This window comes from Protopterus annectens, chromosome 6.part0 (assembly GCF_019279795.1).
Source record: "Protopterus annectens isolate FY-2018-M chromosome 6.part0, PAN1.0, whole genome shotgun sequence".
Taxonomy (NCBI): domain Eukaryota; kingdom Metazoa; phylum Chordata; order Ceratodontiformes; family Protopteridae; genus Protopterus; species Protopterus annectens.
Window position 1 is genome coordinate 1,035,539,632 of NC_056737.1, and position 21,188 is coordinate 1,035,560,819.

At 40.5% G+C, this 21,188-nt stretch overlaps 1 protein-coding gene across 1 annotated transcript in view; it reads right to left on the minus strand.

The window, feature by feature from the left end:
• The window catches only part of ATG2B (autophagy related 2B), a 1,825,281-nt gene that overhangs the window by 369,099 nt on the left and 1,434,994 nt on the right, over window positions 1-21,188 (minus strand). The window contains exon 30 of the mRNA XM_044074646.1: window positions 3,396-3,625. Within this exon, the coding sequence (XP_043930581.1) occupies window positions 3,396-3,625 (230 nt within the window). The remainder of the gene's footprint in view (window positions 1-3,395; window positions 3,626-21,188) is intronic.

Here is a 21,188-nt window from a genome sequence, read left to right on the forward strand (position 1 = left end):
AATCATCCTTGCGTGGGATGTAGTTCTTGCAGGTTTCCTTTCCATCATGTTCTTAAAATTACAACATCTTCTACATATGATTCTTGGTCCATTCCCCAATGTGTGCCAGAGGTCATAATTCTCTCTAAACACATTCCAATTTGTATTTAAAATCCAGTTAATTTTGGTGCTTTCTATGTTTTAGGCGGTTATCATTGCCTCTGCATAATTGTTCTGTTTCGTCCCCCCGGTAGATGGATTCCAACTAGAACCATGTTCTAAAGATAAAATTGGTTTAAATACCCCACTTTCCCTTTTCATTACCACCTCTTAACATTATTTCCTGTAACAGGTCCTGGGGTAACCCCTTCTAGTAAACATGTTCATTAATAGTTTACATTCCTTTCTAAAATCACAATCACGGGCACTCCTAATCGCTGCTCTGACCATCTGTCCCTTTACAACTGCTTTCTTTTTTTTTGTAGGGATGAGAGCTAGAGATATTAGTAGTGTATTTTAATATGTTGGCTTATGATAAACACTTGCCACATAATTAGCCTTAATGATATCCTTTGCTATTAACACATCCAAATACGCCATTTTATGTGTATGTAAACTGTAAAAATTCAGTGCTATCATTAATATATTCTACAAATTGCTGCAATCTAATCTCATCATTCCAGATGATAAAAATATCATCCAAATAACGTAAATATAGTTTAATACTTCCCCTAAACACATATACTTTGTCAAATGGACTGTACAGAAAACACACTGAACATATTTTGTGGATCTAAATGATGGAAAAGTTCAAACACATTAATAAAAAGCACCTGGGCAAATTATGGTACAAATCACCAGCTACTACTATGCAAAATCAAGACAAAGCTAAAAAAGAGTAGCCAGCTCTAGAGCACACAGGGACAAAGGCCTGACTGTGACTCAGCTGACAGAAGTCTGCACAGCAGCTCTGGGTGTAAATATGATCCCTTACACTTCTGCAATGTGTTACCAGAGGAGCCATTTTGTGAAAACTCTGGGAGCAGCACATAGCCCAAATGGGAAAGCTCAGAATGGGAAGTGAGAACCTATTGCAACAAATTATAGGCACTTTCTTTGTGTGGTATGGGGACACAGAGGTAATAAGCATCTTTCATGTCTTGAAAGTTCAAGGATAGTTTTTGCAATGTACACATTTTCAGTTTTGTGATGTTGAGAAACTTGTTTAGTTTTTAGAGGTTAAAGATGGGCCTTCAGGTGCCCTCCTTTCTTGGAACTAGGAAAATCCTTGAGAAGAAGCCTATTCCCTCTTGTCCTGGATGGACAAGCTGAATGGCTCCTTGGTAAAGTAGTTCCCGAAGATGGACGGTAAGAAGATGTCTTGCTCTTCTAGTGGTTTTGGAATGCCCCAAAAGGGTGGGATTTCTCCTAATTAGAAATAGTACTCATTCTCTATGATAGTACTGAGGACCCACTAGTCCCTGGTGATGGTTTTCTATTGGGTTAGGAAGGAGAGAGTCTTCCAGCCAGAGTTTTTGAGGGGAGGGTGGATAGGAGTATGGGAGGTGGGGTTGGAGGGGAGGGTGGTTAGGAGTATGTGAGTTTGGGTTTGGGGGGAGGGGTATGGAGGGCTGGGTTGGAGGGGAGGGTGTGTAGGGGTGTAGGAGTCTGGGGTTGAAGGGGAGGGTGGGTAGGGGCATGGTGGGCTGGGGTCAGAGGGGAGGGTGGGTAGGGGTATGGCGGGCTGGGGTCAGAGGGGAGGGTGGGTAGGGGTATGGCGGGCTGGGGTTGGAGGGGAAGGTGGGTTGGGGTATGGAGAGCTGGAGGGGAGGGTGGGTAGGGGTATGGAGGGCTGGGGTCGGAGGGGAGGAAGGTGTGTGGTTGGAGAGGAAGGTGGGTAGGGAGGACTGGAGTTCAACATAGTCACAGTTCGTCTCTGTGTTGAGTGGCCTCTATGGAGCTTCTTGCTCTGTGTAATTGTTCTGGTTGGCAACACCTGGATTGTATGGGTCTTTTGATACAGAAAGGCCTTCCTCTATTTTGTCTAGATGAAAAGGCCAAGCTTTAGAAGGGGAATTCCTACTGTACCTTGGTGACACAGACAGGTAAAATTTCTTCACAGTTTTAATTTGCTTTCCTTTTTTATCCAGCTTCTCAAAAACTTGCTCAGCCTGAACAGGAAAAAGAAATTCCTTATATAATGCAGCATCCAGTAGTTCAGCCTTAACTTGATCTGACAGGGCCTGCAGATGTCAGAACCTGTGGCAGCTACTCTGCATGAAGCACCAAAGGCATCATAATCACATTTTAAGGAGTGTCTGGAGACTTATAAAGCTTCTCTGGCTGTCTCCTGAATTCCTTTAGATAAGGTTCTATCAGTAGCAGAGTATACCTTAGTTTGAATTTTGTCCTGAAAAGATTCAAGGTATGCATATGTGACTGGCAATTCAAAGATCTCATTGCCAGGGTGACAGAGGCATATGCACAGGTTTTCTTCCCATACCTGTCTGATAATCTACTTTCCCTGTCATTTGAGAATAAGGATGTAAAGCAATGTCTTCAGTCTTCAAAGACATCACCCAGTACAACATAACATGTACAGGAGGAATAGCCAGTGGCCTGGGTGAAGGCAAACTTAGCAGTTCCCTGTAACGGGTCTGAGTCTGAGAGAACTGTTTGCTTTTCCAAATAAAAGCCATGACTGCTTGACATTTCATTACTGATTATTGATCCAGGCAATCTGAAGGGGTCTACAGTTTCTACTTCTGTATCAATAATACATTTATTGACTTTTGCTAGTCATCTGGATAATTGTCTTTTTCTTCATTTTAAGATGCAAACCCTTTTTGAGTATGTTTTTACTCTAAATAAGCATACATTTCAGATCATTATCACTTTCAGACAGTAGTGTGCTATCATCAGTATAGGAAATGTTGTTAATAATGTTTCTTCCAATTTTCAAGACAAGAAAAGATACCAAGGCTTGTGCAAAACCAATACAGTGGTACATAAAATTCCACAGATTAAATATGAAGGGGAAACTGTCACTCAAGCATTCCAGAACTCCTGCTGCTAAAACTCACCTCTTGCAAGCATTTCAAGTTAGCCTTGTAACTATATACTTTCCACACAATGCTAAAGTGAACTAGCCTTGTCAGCTCTTTTGACTATCTGCTAGCACACATTTATAAAAAACAATGAAAGACAATCCATAATCTCTTACAACATTTTAAATTACATAAACAGTTTTAAAATCTTAATTCCCCTTATGAAACAATATCCTACAAGTTCCCACAGAGTACAGAATTACTTAAAATACAACATCACTTACAACTAATGGCATAGTCTTCATTTCCTAAAATCTTTAAGTGTACGTTATGTGACGCATAATAATCAAAACAGTTGGATGTACTTACACAGAACTTTTGGATGGGAAGACATTAACAGGTGCAGGTCCAAAATCCTTTCCTCCATACAGATGCCATATAACAGAAATCTCCTTCACTGTGTATCGGTTTTGAGGTACTGGAAAGTGAAGCGGTGCCTTTGTCGAGTCTGTCCTCGCCAATGGAATTGTGAAATAGTTCTCCTGTACCTGGACTGGTCCTTCAATCAGTTTCCTTACAACTGGCTCTTCTTCTCTTTCCTTAGAAATTAAAATACAATATATTAACCTCTCTGGTAGTCTGCTAGTAATCTTCCAGCAACCACTTTCCAGGTTGTTCTCTCTGACTGCTTATCACCAGCCAAAAAAGATAATCTACCTCAATACCCTCTGGAATATGCCAGGCTCCATGGCACAGAGAAATGGGGCACTGTGACCCAAGGTACTGGGATTCAATTAGTGGCCCTGGCATTGGAGCACTCAGGCAGGAAGGGCCACTTCATCTTCACCTCTCCCATGGATGGAGAGGGTTGCATGCACTTGGGAACACTCAGAGTTAGTGTGATTTCTTTAGTAGAAATTGTGAAAACCACCACTCAAGCTTGGCAGGAAAGGGTAGGGCTGTATAGAGGGAATGCTTATTTCAGAAGTGAGGGGACACTATCCAAAGTCAGTCCTGTGCACATCCCTCCTCATTACTTCACCAAGTTCGTGCAGGGGATGTGGCCAAAAATAGGAAAATAAAGTTCATATCACAACTGATGGCAGGGCTGTTTAGAAGGAATTCCCCTTAAGGGAGTGAGGTGACTTCCTCCACGTTCAGCCCATTGCATATCCCCTCCTTGGCACTTTGCTGTGTGCATGTGGGGAGGATAGGGCTAAAGAGTGGCAAAAAAAAATCTATTACCAGCCCTGATAGCTATCTAAATGATGGCCCCTGCACACTGACCCTTATCTTGGTGATTGCGAATAAATGGGCAGCTTGTTGGGGGAGGGTGATAACTGACAGACAAGTAGGCAAGAGAACTTCAAAAAGGAAAACAAACCCTTTGGAACATGTTGAAGTAATTATTGTAAAATGTTAACTGTCCTTCTCTCCCAAAATCTGACTCCACCCTATTCAGGTCAAAGTCAAAACAACTCAAGACTCCTGGAACAGCAGAGAATGAGATGGACTGGAAAATTTCACTCTGGAAAACAAATGGTTAACCTGCAAAAGGATTTGGGATGGGAAAGGAGGTTTTAGATTTAGTTCTTTGACAGGTGGGTTTACAAAGAAAGTAATTTTATACAGATTGCAAACTGTTAAATGAAAAAGTGCATAAATATCACTGTTTCACTGGATGTTTTCCACATAGGGCACAATAAGTCCCTTAATATTCCGGAGCAGTTTATAGTTTGGAACCATTTTATAATTGCTAACCTTCACAGACTTGGTAGGCTAACAGCAAAAAATGCCTATTAAGAAGTTGTAAAAGTTAAGTTGTGAAAATTAGAAAATGCACTCAATTTCCAGATAAATCAGCTGTGCCCAAACAGAGCAAGACATTCACCTCTAGATGAGAGCTGGCTTCTAGAGATGCTGGTAGGAGGAATGTAGGGGTCAATTAGCTTACCATCCATATAAACTAGGGGAGTAGTCACTCATAATGCTGTGTAATATCAGCTAAACAGTTAAGTTTAGCTGGTTAAAAACAACAATGTCCAGAATAGAGTGGTTGATAGAATGAATGCTAGATCTGGTGAGATCATTCAGAAGCTGTGTTAAGGTGCAGATTCTCTAAACAATAAAGTAATACAGTGCTGAGAGTGTAGCAACATCAACATTAAAGGTTAGTTTTAGAACATCAAGGCCTGGTTTCAATAACTGCATATTAGACAGCACAGAATCAACAGAAATAGGTTGCATTTACATTACGCAGGGTACTTTCCTAGCAACATTTGGATGACTGAATCAATGATCACAAATTTGCACTGGGAATATGTGGAAAAAGTCAACTTAAATGGAGGAACTTTGTTATCTCCCAGCAGTACTGTGTGTTTTGGCTGAGTTTCTTGATGGCCTCCTTAGCTGTAAGCTTAGAAAGAACCTATGGACCCATAAGGAGGAAGGCAGCAGTGTATACACCGTGAAGTATGAGATATCACAGTTTAATTTCACTTCAAAATGTGATTTCACACACACTCGAGGAAGTTTCAGTATGCTTGAAGATAAAGGTTATCTCCATTAAACACTGCATTAGTTTGTATAATATTTAGTTTTGCAGAAGATGCTTTATTTTGGTGTAGATGCACCGCTGGATAAGAGGAGTAAACAAGGGTTTCAATAGTCTAAACATGTCTAGATGTTTAGAAAAGTGAATGGTTCCTGGAGTCATAGAGGATGTAAATGTTCAAAATAATTCAAAAACAGTGACTCGGGCATCATAGATAAGCTCTCCAGCTTAAATATAAACCCCTGTGTCATTAGATGGGTTGCAAACTAGCACAAGGACAGAACACACACAGTCAGAATTGCTGGAGCCATGTCAGACTCCAAACCAGTCACAAGCAGCGTCCCACAAGGCTCAGTCCTGGGACTTCTCTTGTTCGGTATATATTTCTCGGAGGTACAGGCCAACACGGGTGGACTATGGCTGACCAAGTTCACAGATGACTGCAAACTGGGCGCCATAATTGACTATCCAGCTGACACAAGCATCCTCCAAAAAGGTCTCGTAGAGACAGATAACTGGTGCCACAGCCATGGCCTCAAGCTCAACGCCAAAAAGTCTATAGTCATCCCCTTTGGCAAAAACAAAGTGCCCACAAATTACCACATAGGTGGTAACCCATTAAGTATGGAAGAAGTAATTAGGGACCTGGGGACCCAAATTGATTGCAATCTCTCATTTGACAATCACGTGGCCAAAGTGGTTAGAAAAACCTTCTATATAGCCCACCTTATCATGAAGGGATTCACATCTAGATCAAGGGAGGTCATCGTGCCTCTTTACTCGTCCCTCATCAGGCCCATAATTGAATACAATGCCCCATTCGGGATGTACCTTACCCGACACCTGCAGCAACTAGAAAGACCCCAAAAGTACCTCACCAAGAGGATCAAAGGGCTCAAACAGATGCCATATGTTGCTCGGTTAAAGAAACTCCAGCTCTACTCAGTTGCATACCGCCTACTTAAAGGCGATATGTGCCTGACGTATAAGGCCATGTCCAACCCGGAATTGATGGACATGCTTCACTTCAGAAAATCCAAATCCCTTCGAGCTACACGCTCGAGGGACTTGAACCTCAGCACAGAAATAAATAGGACATACTGGAGGGACAGATTCATAACCCAGAGGCTCCCTTCACTCTGGAATAGAATCCCAGTCCAAGTTAGGCAGAGTCCCTCACTGACTCTCTTCAAGAGGAATATTGACGAGTGGATGGGAGATTGTAGGTTTACCCCGGGGATCACTTCTGTGTCACTGTTAGACAGAGGCACATTAAACTAACCTTGAAAATGGGCATAGTAAAACTCATTTAAAATGGGTGGCGAAAGCCAAACACACTCTGGCTAGGCTTACAAATGCCCTAGGGCAGATAGCCTAGTATGAACCTATGAACCTATGTTGGGGGCATCCCAGGAACAATCGCTGTACCTTATTAGGATGAATATGAAAAGAATTACTGCTAAATTACCAATCTTGTGAGAAGACTGTGGCAAGGATGGTTATGATATCAGGAGAGCTTGTGAATGAACAAATGCTATCTTTGGTATAATACAAGTGCAGTAATGCAAAAGCATGTTATGGAGTTTAATGAAGAACTGGCTATGGTAAGGCATAAACTGGTCAAGGTACAGGATGAGGTTCAGAGGAAGAATATGTCAGTTACACTAATACCAGAAAGAGCAGAAGTATTACATTGTAATAAGTAAATGAAACATATGATAGTGACTTGGGCAGATTTTCTGGTCAAAACTGACCAGATAAGCCTGCTCTGTGGCCCTGAGGGTGAAGGCCCTGACTACACCAAAGGCAACCTGAGTTCAATAAGCAGCTCAGTTGCTTGTAGGAACTGGCAAGGCAGGATGGGAGAGAACAACCGCTGCTGGTTCATCTGTCCTGGGGTAAGGCAGATTTGGCTGACCATATGGGTGACACCTAGTGGAGCTCCAAGCAGGCCAATCCCATGCTGCCATGGTAAACTTGTACTATGCAGTTAAACAGAAACTGGTCTGTGGAGCCAGCGACTATGGGCATGGAGGAGCTGCTGAGGTAGGTGCTCCCAAGGCGAGAGGTTAGGCCACCCCATGGTCCATCAAGATGGAACACTCCCTACAACCAGACCCCCAAACTCTTGCCTGGGAATAGAGGGCTCACAGAGATTCTCAGGCAGGAATGAAAAGGCTGTAGGGTTCTTAGGAATACCTGGCTCCTATTCCTCTGGAACGAGTAGGCAAACTGAGTGAAGGTAGTGGAAGGTGGCGGTAGGAGGTTATCTTTTCATAACCTTGTTATTGCCTTTTTGCAACAATCAGTAGTGTGAATATTCTTCCCCTGTATTTGTTTTTGTGTCTGTTCTTTTGCAAAAGAAACATTTCCTTGTCTACTATCGCATCTCCACTTCAAATTCTGCCTAACTCTCCCTGTAGATGACCTTTAAATTGCCTAGTTTTTCACAATATCAGAATATATGTTTCCATGACCATCTACCCTCCTTGTCACATTTCTAGCACTAATTTAGGGACTGCGGGACCACCTTATGAAGTTTGCTTGGGGTATATCCCTATGCAAACACTTCCATATTAAAATTGCATATCTCCTGGTCTAGTGGTGTATCCTGGGGATAAAACTACTTTAACCCAATCTTCCCTATTTATTTCATTTTCTAGCCTGTGACTCCACTTTTCAAACTGTTTCAACTTACTACCAAGGCAACCCTTCTTGCAGGGCCTATAAATATCCCCTATAAGGCCCAATGACTTCCAAATGCCATTTCTAGCATCTCTCTACAACTCATGGTTTTAGATCACTATCCTGTTATCCCTTAGATGTACTCTAACTCAGATATCAGCCCTATACAATCAAGAAAATCTCTTTTCTCCAATCTCAGATCTCACTTACTCAGTGCCCAGGATTTAATCTCTTTGTCATCTTCTAGCCGTTTCCAAAATCGTGACTTCTTACCCTTTTTTCTTCAGATAGCTGATGATTGTAAAGGATCCCACTGTGATTTACTTTAGATACTGTGCCCTACTGGGGCTATTAAATAGCTCCAAGGTTTAAGGTGTTCCCTGTTCAGTGTTCTACTGAACCCCAAGCAGATTGACGGGCTTATTATTCCTCCTCTAGGTGGCCTTTCCAAAGAGGACCATAGAGATAGATTCCTGTTGGGTACTCCTGCCCCAATCTTCTTTTGTATCATTACTATCCATTTAGCCATATTGTTCTCTGCTTGCATCATATCATCAACCCTCTTTTTCCCATTTTTTATACTGGGTCGGACAGAAGTGTCAACTTTGCCATTTTTCTCTATTCAGTGCCACTCTCCTACCTTCTTCAACACTTATGCCTGAATGTCGCAAAGCTTCACTCACACAGTCCATCTACCTCTTTGCTGAATGCCCCCATTTTCTCTTGCCTTCTTCCTATCTGTCCCAAATCCTCTTCACTAGACCGTCATCTGCTTCTCTGCACATGTACCTGAACCACCATAATCTGTTCTCTTTGACCTTTTCTGCAATTGGAGCTACTTTGGCTTCTGCTCTTATGTCCTTGTTTCTTTGTCCCACACTGTACATCTTACCACCCATCTCAGGCACTTCATCTCCATCACCTCTAGCTTCCTCAACTGCTCTGCCTATACTACTCACTGCAGTGGCGGCTGGTGACTTCAAATCAAAGGGGGGCTGCAGGAGACAGCTGAATGGGTGGAGTCAATGGGAAGGGGTGCAGCCAACTAGAAAGGGGAGGAGCTATGCTCAAAACCACAAAAACTAACTAAATACACTGCCCTGGGTGCCAAACCGTCATTATGAGAGTCCAATCAAGACAAAAATGAAGTGTAGAAGAATAAAAATATTTCACTGCATTGGCTGCATGACAGCTTACTTAATATCTAGATGGAAACAAAAAGGTTGTGAGGCATGAAAAAATAAATTACTTTTTAAATACATTAATGGAATGCCAGTCAAAATCAAGTATAAGAAAAACAAGCAGCACTCAACTCAAACCACTTCTTGCACTGCAGTTCTAATTATAATTTATATTCAACTTTATTAAAGTACCAAGTAACATGCTGAAAGTAGAAATCTCTGATGCCCCCACCTGTAAAAATGTTTCTTATCCAAAAAAAGACCTGCTGCCTGACAACTATCTACTTGTTTCATGGGGAAAACATGATCAAAGTAAAAAATGAAAAGCAAACAAGAAATAAGCTCAAGATACATTGCTTACAAGGATTACTGTACAGGTTATGGACCACACGATTGGCATTCTGTTTAGTTTACGGGTAAAGCCTGCAGAGATGACTGGAAGTCTCCAAGTGTAATGAGCTTCTTAAAATAATGTAATCCTGTCCTTTATTACAAATACTGTCATATGCATTTCAATACCCAAGGCTTATACATTATCTAGTTAAGTATTCTCTACATGGCAACAACAGAAAGGCTTTCAATGTTGGCAATTCTTTAACAGTATGCTTATTAAAGCTTACTTGCATCTTACGATCTCAGCCAAGCTTACCTGATGTTCATTAAAGTATTGCTACTTAAACACAGAGCAACAGGCACTTTGAGTAATAAGCATAAATCAACAGTACAAAAATATGACAGAAACCAGACCATTCTGCAAAAATCAAGGACAAATGAAAAGCCACTCTAGTACTTGTGTCTACCTTGGATGGGGGGATACTCTGCACATTTACACTGCATAATTACTCCTTGCCTTGCTTCGACACATCCAGAGTCACTACATGGGGGAGTGGGGTGCAACAAGTATGTCACAATTTGAAATGTCTCTGGCTGACTGTGATGGCCCTGACACATTTGTCATACCTCTCAACCTCAGAGCAAGAAATCTGGACAAAGCCATACAAAGAAGTGGGACAAAGGCCCCAAAATAAGGACAATTTTTAATATAGTGCTCTTATAAACTTACAAAGATAATAGAATAGGTCTTGCATTAGTATGAATTTTCTGAATGGTATGAAATCTGAAACTCAAATGTCTGTCATTATTTTCTAACTTCAGTCTTTAATGATTTGTCACTAATTTGCCAAAATAAACACAATTTTATGAAAAATGGACCAAAAATGTGATGTAAAAATATAAAATAGCCACACAATACAGCTGGGAACTTGTCAAAGAAGGGACACTTTAATATTAGTACTGCTAACTTGAGCAGTTGACAAAATAAAAGAATCTACATGCATTTCTGAAATAAAAAGTAATCCATAACTCTGATTATTACAGTTATTTCTCAACTGTAAACCCTCCATGTTTTCTTCCAAAATTGCTATTTTGCGGAGGGATTATTAGGGGGAAGAGCAACATTTTGAGCCAAAATCAGGGACAGTTGAGAGGTTTGGCTATGCCTAATTCTATAAAACAATTTATTTGCATGTACCTCTCAACCTGTTAATGCAAAAAATCTGGACAAGGCCAAATATATTGGGGGAACATATAAACAGTACTAAAAATTGCTCTTGTATCAACTGAGACAGTTGATAGAACAACAGGTCTTAATTTAGCATGCATTTTTCTGAAGTTTATGAAGTCTGAAACTCAGTGTGTCATTATTTAGTGGCTTAATTCCTAAATGATTTGCCAGAAAACCACACATTTTATGAGGAACAAACCAAAAATAAGAGGCAAAAATCTAGTCATTCTTTGAAAATCTGGACAGTTGGGCTGTCTAAGTCCCCCCCCCCCCCCACAAAATCATGGTCGAATGGAGCCTTCCCCTGCAGCCATTCCAATGATCCATTACTTGGCTATTTCACTCCATTTACCATAAACACTAATGTGCATACTGATTTACTTCTATGATGATTTGGACTTCATTTGAAATTTTTATTTTGCATTTTACAGCACAAACACTAAGACATATGCTAAACAAATTTAGCATTAAAACTTCTCTGCCCTTGAAACTCACATTTATTGAAACAGCATTGAAACCCACATTCAAAGAAAATACATTTTACTAGTGGTAGATAAAGATTAATTCTGGGCTGTTTTCAAATCATAGGCCCCTTGCATATGAAACATACATGTGCTCTTTGATACACCTTCCTATTGTTTTGAACATTTGTCCAGTAAACAATGAAACAAAACGCATGCACCAATAAAGACAAAAGTGCCCAATTCAGAACATCTTTCCAGTAAACAATGAAACAAAATGCATGCACCCATAATGACAAAACTGCCCAGTTCAGAACATTTCCATCATAAAAGTCTACTCAAACTTCTACAGTCCACCATTATCAGTAAATATGCACAATTCTACAGTCCACCATTATCAGTAAATATGCACAATTCTACAGTCAACCATTATCAGTAAATATGCACAATCTCTGAAGAAGTAAAAAAGTCATCTAAATAATTCCACATTAAATAAATCTGTAACTAATGAAGAGGTTGCTGCTAGCAAACACCTTTATATTTCATGGTTTCATCAAAAAATAAAGTGTCTGATGCCCCTGAGGAATAAATTGCTTATATTACATTAAAAATTATAAGCTAGTAATATTGCAATAGGGAATGGATGGCAAACTGATAACAGGCTCATAGTATCTTAACTTTTTCAGTACGGCAGCATTCACCCCTTGTGGGAGTAGAACCAACAACCTTCTGCATCAAAAGCAAGTACACAACCTGTTGTGCTATTAACAATATAAGCTGACTTAGCATAAGCAGCACTAAACCTCTCTTCCCCTGCAGCTCTCAGCTCCTAAAATCTACTCAATACTCAACTGCATCTCAACTTCGCAGCACAAGAAATCTGGAAAAAGCCAAATTTATTGGGGGGGTCAAAAGGCCAAAAACCAGGGACACATTAAACATTGCTTGTATAATCTTGGAAAGTTGCTAGAATAAAATGCTGTGATACCACCATACATTTTACTACCAATGTCCCTGTGCAAAACAGAGCAACATACCACTATGCCAAATCACCTGCTTTGTGAAAGAAAAATGCTGTGTTACCACCATACATTTTACTACCAATGTCCCTGTGCAAAACAGTCAGAGCAACATACCACTATGCCAAATCACCTGCTTTGTGAAAGAAAAATGCTGTGTTACCACCATACATTTTACTGCCAAGGTCCCTGTGCAAAACAGTCAAAGCAACATTCCACTACGCCAAATCAGCTGCTTTGTGAAAGAGACGAAGACTGAAACTTAAATGGCTATCATTTAATGAATTCAGTTCTCACCATAGCTGTCAACCTCTTAGCACAAAACACCTGGACAAACCCAGTAATGAGGGAATACAGCCCTCAAACATATTCAGTGAATTCAGTTCTTGCCATAGCTGTCAACCTTAGCACAAAAAACCTGGACAAAGCCAATAATGGGGTAATACAGTCCCAAAAATAAGGACAAATTTCAAATATTCATCTTATAAACTTAGAAAATTGCTAGAATAAAAGGTTGTGTTACTATGTATTTTCTGAAGAATATGAAGTCTGAAATTCAAATGCCTGTCAATTTTACTTCTGACGGAACAAAAACAATTTTCAGCAGAAGCCCAAGGAGAAATACTGCAGACACATGTCTTTGTAAAATGGCAGGACACACCAGAGCAAATCCACACAAATACAGGGATGAGATGCAGACTCCACACAGAAGGCACCCCAGCCAAGAATCAAACCAGAAAACCTATAGCTGTGAGGCAACAATGGAGAAATACTGCAGACACATGTCTTTGTAAAATGGCAGGACACACCAGAGCAAATCCACACAAATACAGGGATGAGATGCAGACTCCACACAGAAGGCACCCCAGCCAAGAATCAAACCAGAAAACCTATAGCTGTGAGGCAACAATGCTACAACTGCACCATCAAATATCAAACATTGCAACATTTAGAAACCACAGATATTATGAGGAACAGATCAGATCAAATATGAGGGAAAAATCTGCAATTTTTTTTACAAATGGTGGTGGGTAGGGAATTCAGGTCCTTAACACCTGCATACAAGGTACAGGGTTCAAGCCTGAGTATCTCTACCCACCACCATTTGTTCTCTCTAGCCACCAGTATATAGTAACTGGGGCATTTTACAGACACACACACACACACACACACACAGACACACAGACACACACACACACACACACACACACACACACACACACACACACACACACACACACACACACACACACTTTGTTCTGCAGTATTAAAGCCTTCACCTACTAGCCCAAACGCCAGCGACCGAACGAACACCTACCCGGTAATCCAAATCCAGCAAGCCCACAATCCAAACACCTACCTGAAGCCTTTGTCCACGAAGCTCGCGCACTGACAGTCCCACGAGAGCAGCTCAGTCCTCCTCATTGGTTCTGACTGCGGCTGAAGCAGTCCGGAGCTCCTCTGTTCTGTGCGGTCGTCACCGCACAGATTCCTGGTATCTCACAGCAATGGGTACCTCTTTCTCCATATCCGGACTGCTGATAAAGACAGTCTGAGTTGTCCGCGCATGTGCAGAGGATCGGGACTCGTGAATTTTTCTTTTTTTTGTTTTTTTCTAGGTGGGAGGGCTGCAGTCCAGCAGTCTGATAGGACTAGCCGCCCCTGCTACTTAGGTTTCTATACCATACAGTAGTACTGGTCTCAGCATTGTTTTGTACACCTTACTTTTCAGCTTCTTTTTGGCATTCTTCTGTCATATACTACATCTGACATACTGTGCCAGTTGGCTGCAGCCCCTCGGCTTCTAGCTTTGTCCTCCTCATTCAGACTTCCCTTCTCCTCAACCACCCCTCCCAGATACTTGAAGCTGTTAACCTGGTTTCACTATTTTCCCTTCTATCTCAATACTCAGCTTCCTCTGATTTCCCCCATTTGCTGCCGTTACAACCATCTTATCTGTACTCACTTTCATCCCATGTGCCTTTAGTTTTGCATTCCTTTCCCTTATCCAGTGCTGAAGTTCTTGCTCAGAGTCTGCCTGTAATGCCATATCATCTGCATACAGATCTGTCCCCTGATCTGAATCCGAACTGCTCATCTCCCATCTTATATTCACTACTCTGCATATTCATTTATCAGTCACCCTCACCAGGACTTGCATGCAGTGTTGCAGTAGTTTGATACCTCTGTACTGTAGTTTGATACCTCTGTACTGCCAGTTATGAATGTCCCCTCTGTTCCTGAACATTGGCACTAGTATGCTTATTCTCTAATCATCTGGGATATGTTGGTCTCTCCACAGAGATACATCTCTCTCTCCACACTTCTATCAGTACCCTCGGGAGCCATTTCATCCCTCTTTCACTCAATATCTTTATCATATCTGCTGTGACTTCATCTGAGCCTTCTGCCTTTCCTGACTTCATTTTCCTTAGTGCTGTTCTTACTTCTTCTATGGTGGGCTCCTCCTCTTCTCTCATCATAGGCTGTGTTTGGGGTAGTACAGCTTCTGTGGGATTTTCTTCATTCAGAAATTGCTGGAGGCATTCCTTTCATCTGCCTATGATGTCCTGTGGACTGGTGAGCAGGTTGTTCCTAGCATCCCTTATGAAAGGTGTTTGACTATCTTCTTTACCTTCCTGCCTTTGGTTTGCAACCTGATATAGTTTCTTTGCACTGTCTACTGAGTCACTTTCCATAAGAAGGTAGAATGCTTCTAATACCTTGTTCTTTGCTACTGTAACTCCTTTCTTAGCCTCTTTGCTAGCCAACCAGTATTCTTTCCTAGTCTTTTCTATCTCCCACTTTTTCCTGCACTCCTCCTTTCTTTTGATGACTTCCTGAACTTCTGCATTCCACCACCAGCTTTCCTTAAATACCTTACTTCCATACCAGGCTTGGCCACATATCTGTTCTGTAGTCCTCACTCACGTTGTTTTTGACACACTGCCATTCTTCTTCAACTCCACCTATTTCCTCCTTTTCTTGAGGTGCTACAGCCTTGAGTAACTCATTGAGCTGTTGCACTTTCTCTCCAGTCAACTTCCAGGTCTTCAGACTGGTCTCTGTTGAGTTTAGAGCCTTGTTTGATCAATGGTTTATGCTTCTGGCTGACTGTTTCACTGGGGATGACTTTGCAATTGCTGATTCTACCCCAATGCCATTTCCTTACTAGGAGGAAGTCTGCCCGAGTTCCATGATGACCACTCTTGTATACGATCTTGCGACTCTCTTGCTTTCTGAACCATGTGCTGACTACCATCCAGCCATTTGCCATACAGAAATCTAGAATGGCCTCTCCTTCTTTATCCTTGTTGTCCCACTCATGTGGACCCACACAGTCCTCATATCATGTTCTGTCTTTCCTGAGATGTGCATTCAGGTCACCCATTAGCAACACCAGTTCATGCAGTCTTGCTTTAGCTAGTACGTCCTGCAATTGCGGTATGAATCTGCTCTTTTCATCATTATCACAGCCCTGCTATTGGGCACAGGCTGAGATTATAAATACTGCTCTATCATTAGGTTGGAATCTAATTGCCAGGAGTCTGTCACTAATTCTGATGACATCCTTTACTGCCTACTGAAGCCTCTCCCTCATATTTTAACATGTGTTTCTCTTAGTATTCCTCAAGATCGGGCATAACTAATCATCCCCCTCTTAACAGATGCCTTGACTCTCTCTCTCTCAGTTCATTCTAGGTGGTTTACTGTCCCAGATGTTGTCCTTTATAGCTTGGTTTAATTTTTTTCATAATTCTATTCCCGCGCAATACTGTATGCTCGACTTACTTACAATACCAAAGTTACAAGAAACATTGCCTGCATTCTGTTGTCTTCATCCATATTAATCATTTTCCATTTTTTAAATGCAGTATTATTTTATCTAGAGTTTTTCCACATTTCCTTAGCAGCCTTTTGAACATTCATGCAAATGCCTATCCCCAGATACTTGCTTCCGTGATGGCCCTAGAAAAAAAAGGATATTTTGAACCAGGCTGTGTGTAGAGCAGTAATTAATAGATATGGGCTTTGTTTTTCATTCACCTATCTTTTATTCTGATATCCTACTAGAGATCTCAATTTCATGAAAAAGCAACCCTATTATCTTTCTCCACTTCTGACAAATGTCCACAGGCAACTTGTAAATGGTTCATCTCCCAGGCCCCTGCTTGCAAATGATTCACCTCCCAAGTTCCTGCTTACACTTATCAAGGGTACCTGAACTTGTCAGAGATTTGGGATGCATGGCTACGCTTAAAAAGGCCCTTGTGGTTATTAGCCTAGTAAATGCCAATGAACCTAAATACAGGAGACCATCATCAGTAAACAGTGTTATCTACTCATGATGTGTTTCCCAATTATAACCCGTTATGTTTGTCAGAATAAATTCTATGTGCAAGCGGTTCCATATATAGTGCAAATAGCACTGGTCATAGCTTGCATCCCTGCCTAGTGCCCCTGGTTATTTCAATAGCCTCTGGGAGCCTCTCAGAGCATTTTATATTTGCCCCAGAGGCCTGGTAGATACCTGGCTCCAGCAATTCAATCATTCTGGCAGGGAATGCTCTTTTTTTTAAAACTTCCTACAGAAATCTCCAACTAACTCTATGAAATGTTTTCTCAGCATCGGCAGCTATCATAAACTACATCCTGTTGAATCAACAGGGTTCTGGTATTGTTGTCAAATGTCTGTCTGCCTTCCACAAATCCGCAATGATTCCAGTGGACAAACCTGGGTAAAATGTTAGCTACTCCCCTAGTTAGTATTGATGTAAACACCTTATAATCATGATTTAAGATCGGTATAGGTCAATATATGCCTGGCTCTAGAAGATCCTTCTCTTCTTTTGGTATCACTGCTACTACTATTTCTTGTTTCCATGATTCAGGAAGTGAGTCACGCTCCATTATATTAATAATTCTAGACAAATCTTTACAATCCTAGTCTTGCTTCTCCTTCATACCTCAATTGATATGTCGTCTGACCCTAGGGTTTTCATTCTCTACTACTTCATTAAAGCTTTGTTAAATTCTTGTTCAGTTATTTTGTATACAACGGACTGTCAGTCTTCATCCCTTGGTATCTGTAATTGCATCCCATCCAAATAACTTTGCATCCCATTTATTCTTAATCTGAATGCCTTGTCATGTTTATAATGCTCCCTATAGTAATTTGCCATTATACCTCTAATTTTGTTGGGGTCTCTTTCCCTTCTACCTGTTCAAGGATCCTTTAAATCAACTAACATCTGTTCAGCTTTTTCTTGCCTCAGTCACTGCACTAAGTATTTACTAAGTCTGGGTAAGTTAGTGTAGAATTCTTGTTCTAAAGCCTTCACTTGAAATGCATTAAGGTGATCAATATATTCTAACTTATTATTCCTAGCTTATTCAATCTTATTTTTAATATCTAATGTCTGTCCCCTAGTATGACTTTCTTACATTTTGATTTCACCCATTGCCCTCAGATATTCACATTTGCTTCCTTTCCATATCTTATGCATTTTATTTGCACTCTTTGTCTTGTTTTTCTCTTTATCATATCCTACTTCTTACTGATTTCTTGTTTCTCTAGCCCATGTCAGTCTAATTCTTTATTTAGTTCTCTCTCTAACCATTCATTAAATGTATCTTTTCTTAAAAAGTACATTGAGAATTCCCAATGACCCTCCATTTTCTTTGCCCCTCTAGTTGAAGTTCGGTTATAATAAATGCATGATCGCTTCTGGAGTGAGTTGTCACCCACTAGACATAGTGTTCCCAATGATGGAGCCTCTATCCAGTCTGGCAACTGTGAAGTATCTACCTGAGTAGTATGTGAAATCTCTAGCCCCAGCATGATGACAACCAAAAAAAAGCCCGCATACATTTTTCAAGATAAATCCCCTTCCGCTATAACCTATGTGTTTGTAGGTCCTGCTGATACATCTTGGACATTTCCTAGTACATTGCAGTCACCTATTGCTGGACGTATGCCTGGTGTACTGTTATATTCTGCCCCATTATAAGTCTTACTTCCTCTTTTTTGGCTCTCAGTGGTAGTTGAACTACAGCCAAGGTCACATGTGCCTCTCTAGTTCCATAATATTCTCCTTGATGATTCCTATATTCAGTTTCTGCTCTAAGACCAGCAGATTTGTTAAACATTATCAAACCTCCACTTCTATTTCTGTCTAAAATTGAGAAATGGCCATCCATTCTGGCTTCCTTTAAAAAGGCCTCACTTGTTTTTCTCTAAAAGATGGGTTTCTTGTTGTAACACTATCTTGGAATCTGTCAAATGAATCTACTTTAGTGTCCTCTTTCTCTTACTAACCCATTTATATTCCAAGAGGCTAGCCTCACTAGGTTAGGCAAACTGGTTCCTTATTATTGTGCATGTGCCTATGGACAGATTTACTAGATTATTTCAGCTCCTAATCTGGGCCTTATAGTAAAGGTCTCCTGCCAGGATTCTATATATTGGGTATGATAAACCTCCGTTCAGTAAGCCACCAGAACAATTAAACACAACTACAAATAAACTGTATTCCCATGTTAGCCCTAAAATCCCAAACTCTTTAAACCTGTAAACATAGCACTTAGGTACTGAATGCCTGCTCACTGAGCTCTTGCTCTGCATCTGTAGCTCAGAGTTATTTTGCCTTGTATCCTCCCATTAGGTTCCCCAACAGACCTAGTTTAGTTCAACATTTTTGAACATTCTGTCCCACCTACCTCCCATGACTCATGCCATGTATGGGCCCAGTCTAAATCTTACACTTAAGTGTCTCATCTATGGGAATACTCAAATTCTTGGAGGTCAAGTCAAATTACAGAAGTTAGAGATTCCCAATTACATCTCATATGGCCTTACTGACTTGGCACCTTGCACAGTTTCATTATGGGACTTTATACTTTTTGTAACTGCACCTTAAGCATCAAAGTGGAAACATCCTTTTCTAAAGGTAATGTTAGATTTTGGGTACTGTTTATTGCTTAGTCCATAAACATTTATCACAAGAATTATATATCCATATTAACAATCTTCATTTTTAATGTAATAGTATCACTTTGGTTCAATTTAACTTATTTCCTTGTCAATCAAGCAGGAGCCAAACAGGTGAATCTAACACAATAATTACTATGTATTAACAATGGTAAGGGAAGGAAAGTTCAGTGGTTGGGACTTTTCATTCTCAGTCCTTTTGGAAACTTAAGTCAAAGTAAATAAAAGTAACTCCTTTGTTATCTGATATTTTCATTATGCCAGCCTCATTCTGACTGTTGGTCTGCAAAATCTTTTTAGTATGCTCTCACATTAGCCTTGTTTTCTTCTCATCTACTAGAAAACAGGGAAAGGTTTAGCAGACAGTCTCTCTCCTCATGGTAATGTCTTAGCTGGTCATGGCTCAACTGTCCTGTCTGCCATTGTACTAGTATGGTGACCACCCCGTATCTCCACTCCTCTTTGTAGCAACTTGGTCTTTATTCTGGGTCTTGACTGGTTTTCTCTCCCACAGGCAAGTATACCTTAAAAACAGATGGGTACAACAACTAAATCACATTGTGATCTTTGCACATCTTTTGGAAGGCAGGCAGGTAAGCGTTACTCCTCGGCTGGTATACAGACAGTAATCATTACCTGCATACATCCTAGAATCCCACACTTTATTTATTATTCCTTTCTTCTACAGGAGCAACAGAACTTGTTCTTTAATTCTGAAACAGCCAAATGTTACCAGGATCAGCTGAGGTTTATGCTGGTCCCTTTCACAAAGTATGTCAACTTGGTGTGCTTGCTGTATATATAGATCTGCAGTCTAGAATTCTGGCCATTCAGCAAGGAACATTTGCTTAAAATCTAAAAGTCTTTGCCCTGAACTTTCTCTGGGATCACTGTAAAGGATATATTCTGTCTGGAGGATGTCTTCTGTCTCCAGTACCTTTTGATACAGCTTGTCTTGCACCGAATCCAGCCTTTTCATTTTCCCTTAGCGGGTTTGTTTAATTCTTGTAGTACTGTTAGTGCATCTGACTAAAGAGATACAGTCTCCTCAAGCTTTTTTTTTTTTGTATTTATATAGTTTGTAAGAACTCCGCATTTTAAAGATTTTAGTATGCATCTAATTTTATTTGGCTTCTACTGATGTTTCTTTATCTTGGAGAGGGGTCTGACAGCTGAGAAACTTCCTGCCTGTCACTATGGAGTTTTTCATAGGCATGTTGACTGTGTTACCAATTTTTTCTTTTTTTGCTGTCCCAAGAGTCCCTTAGAGTGTTTTGCCTTTTTCAGTGTGCTCATTCTGTCTTTGCCAAAATTTATAGCAGTATGCTGAGGATGGTAAACTCTTTTTTTTTTTTTAGCGACTATTAACATGATCTCTTGAGGAGCCTAACACATTCCACCTTTACTTGTGTGCTGCCATACTGGAAGTCCCTACAGACATCATTTTTGCAGAGAAGTCATCTGATATGGAGGAATTAATTTTTTAGACTATATCAAATGTATTTAGAGTATGGGGGTTCCCATCATATTGAATTAAATTCTGCGTTTGCTATTTACTTCTTCTATATATTTGTTTTATATACTTGTGTTTGCCTGTGTGGCCAGGGTCATGGCTGAAAAGAGCCCTTAGGCCAGCTCATCTATCTGGTTAATAAATGTTAAATAAATAAACTACTAAATGAACTAGTATTTATTAATTTGTTTTTT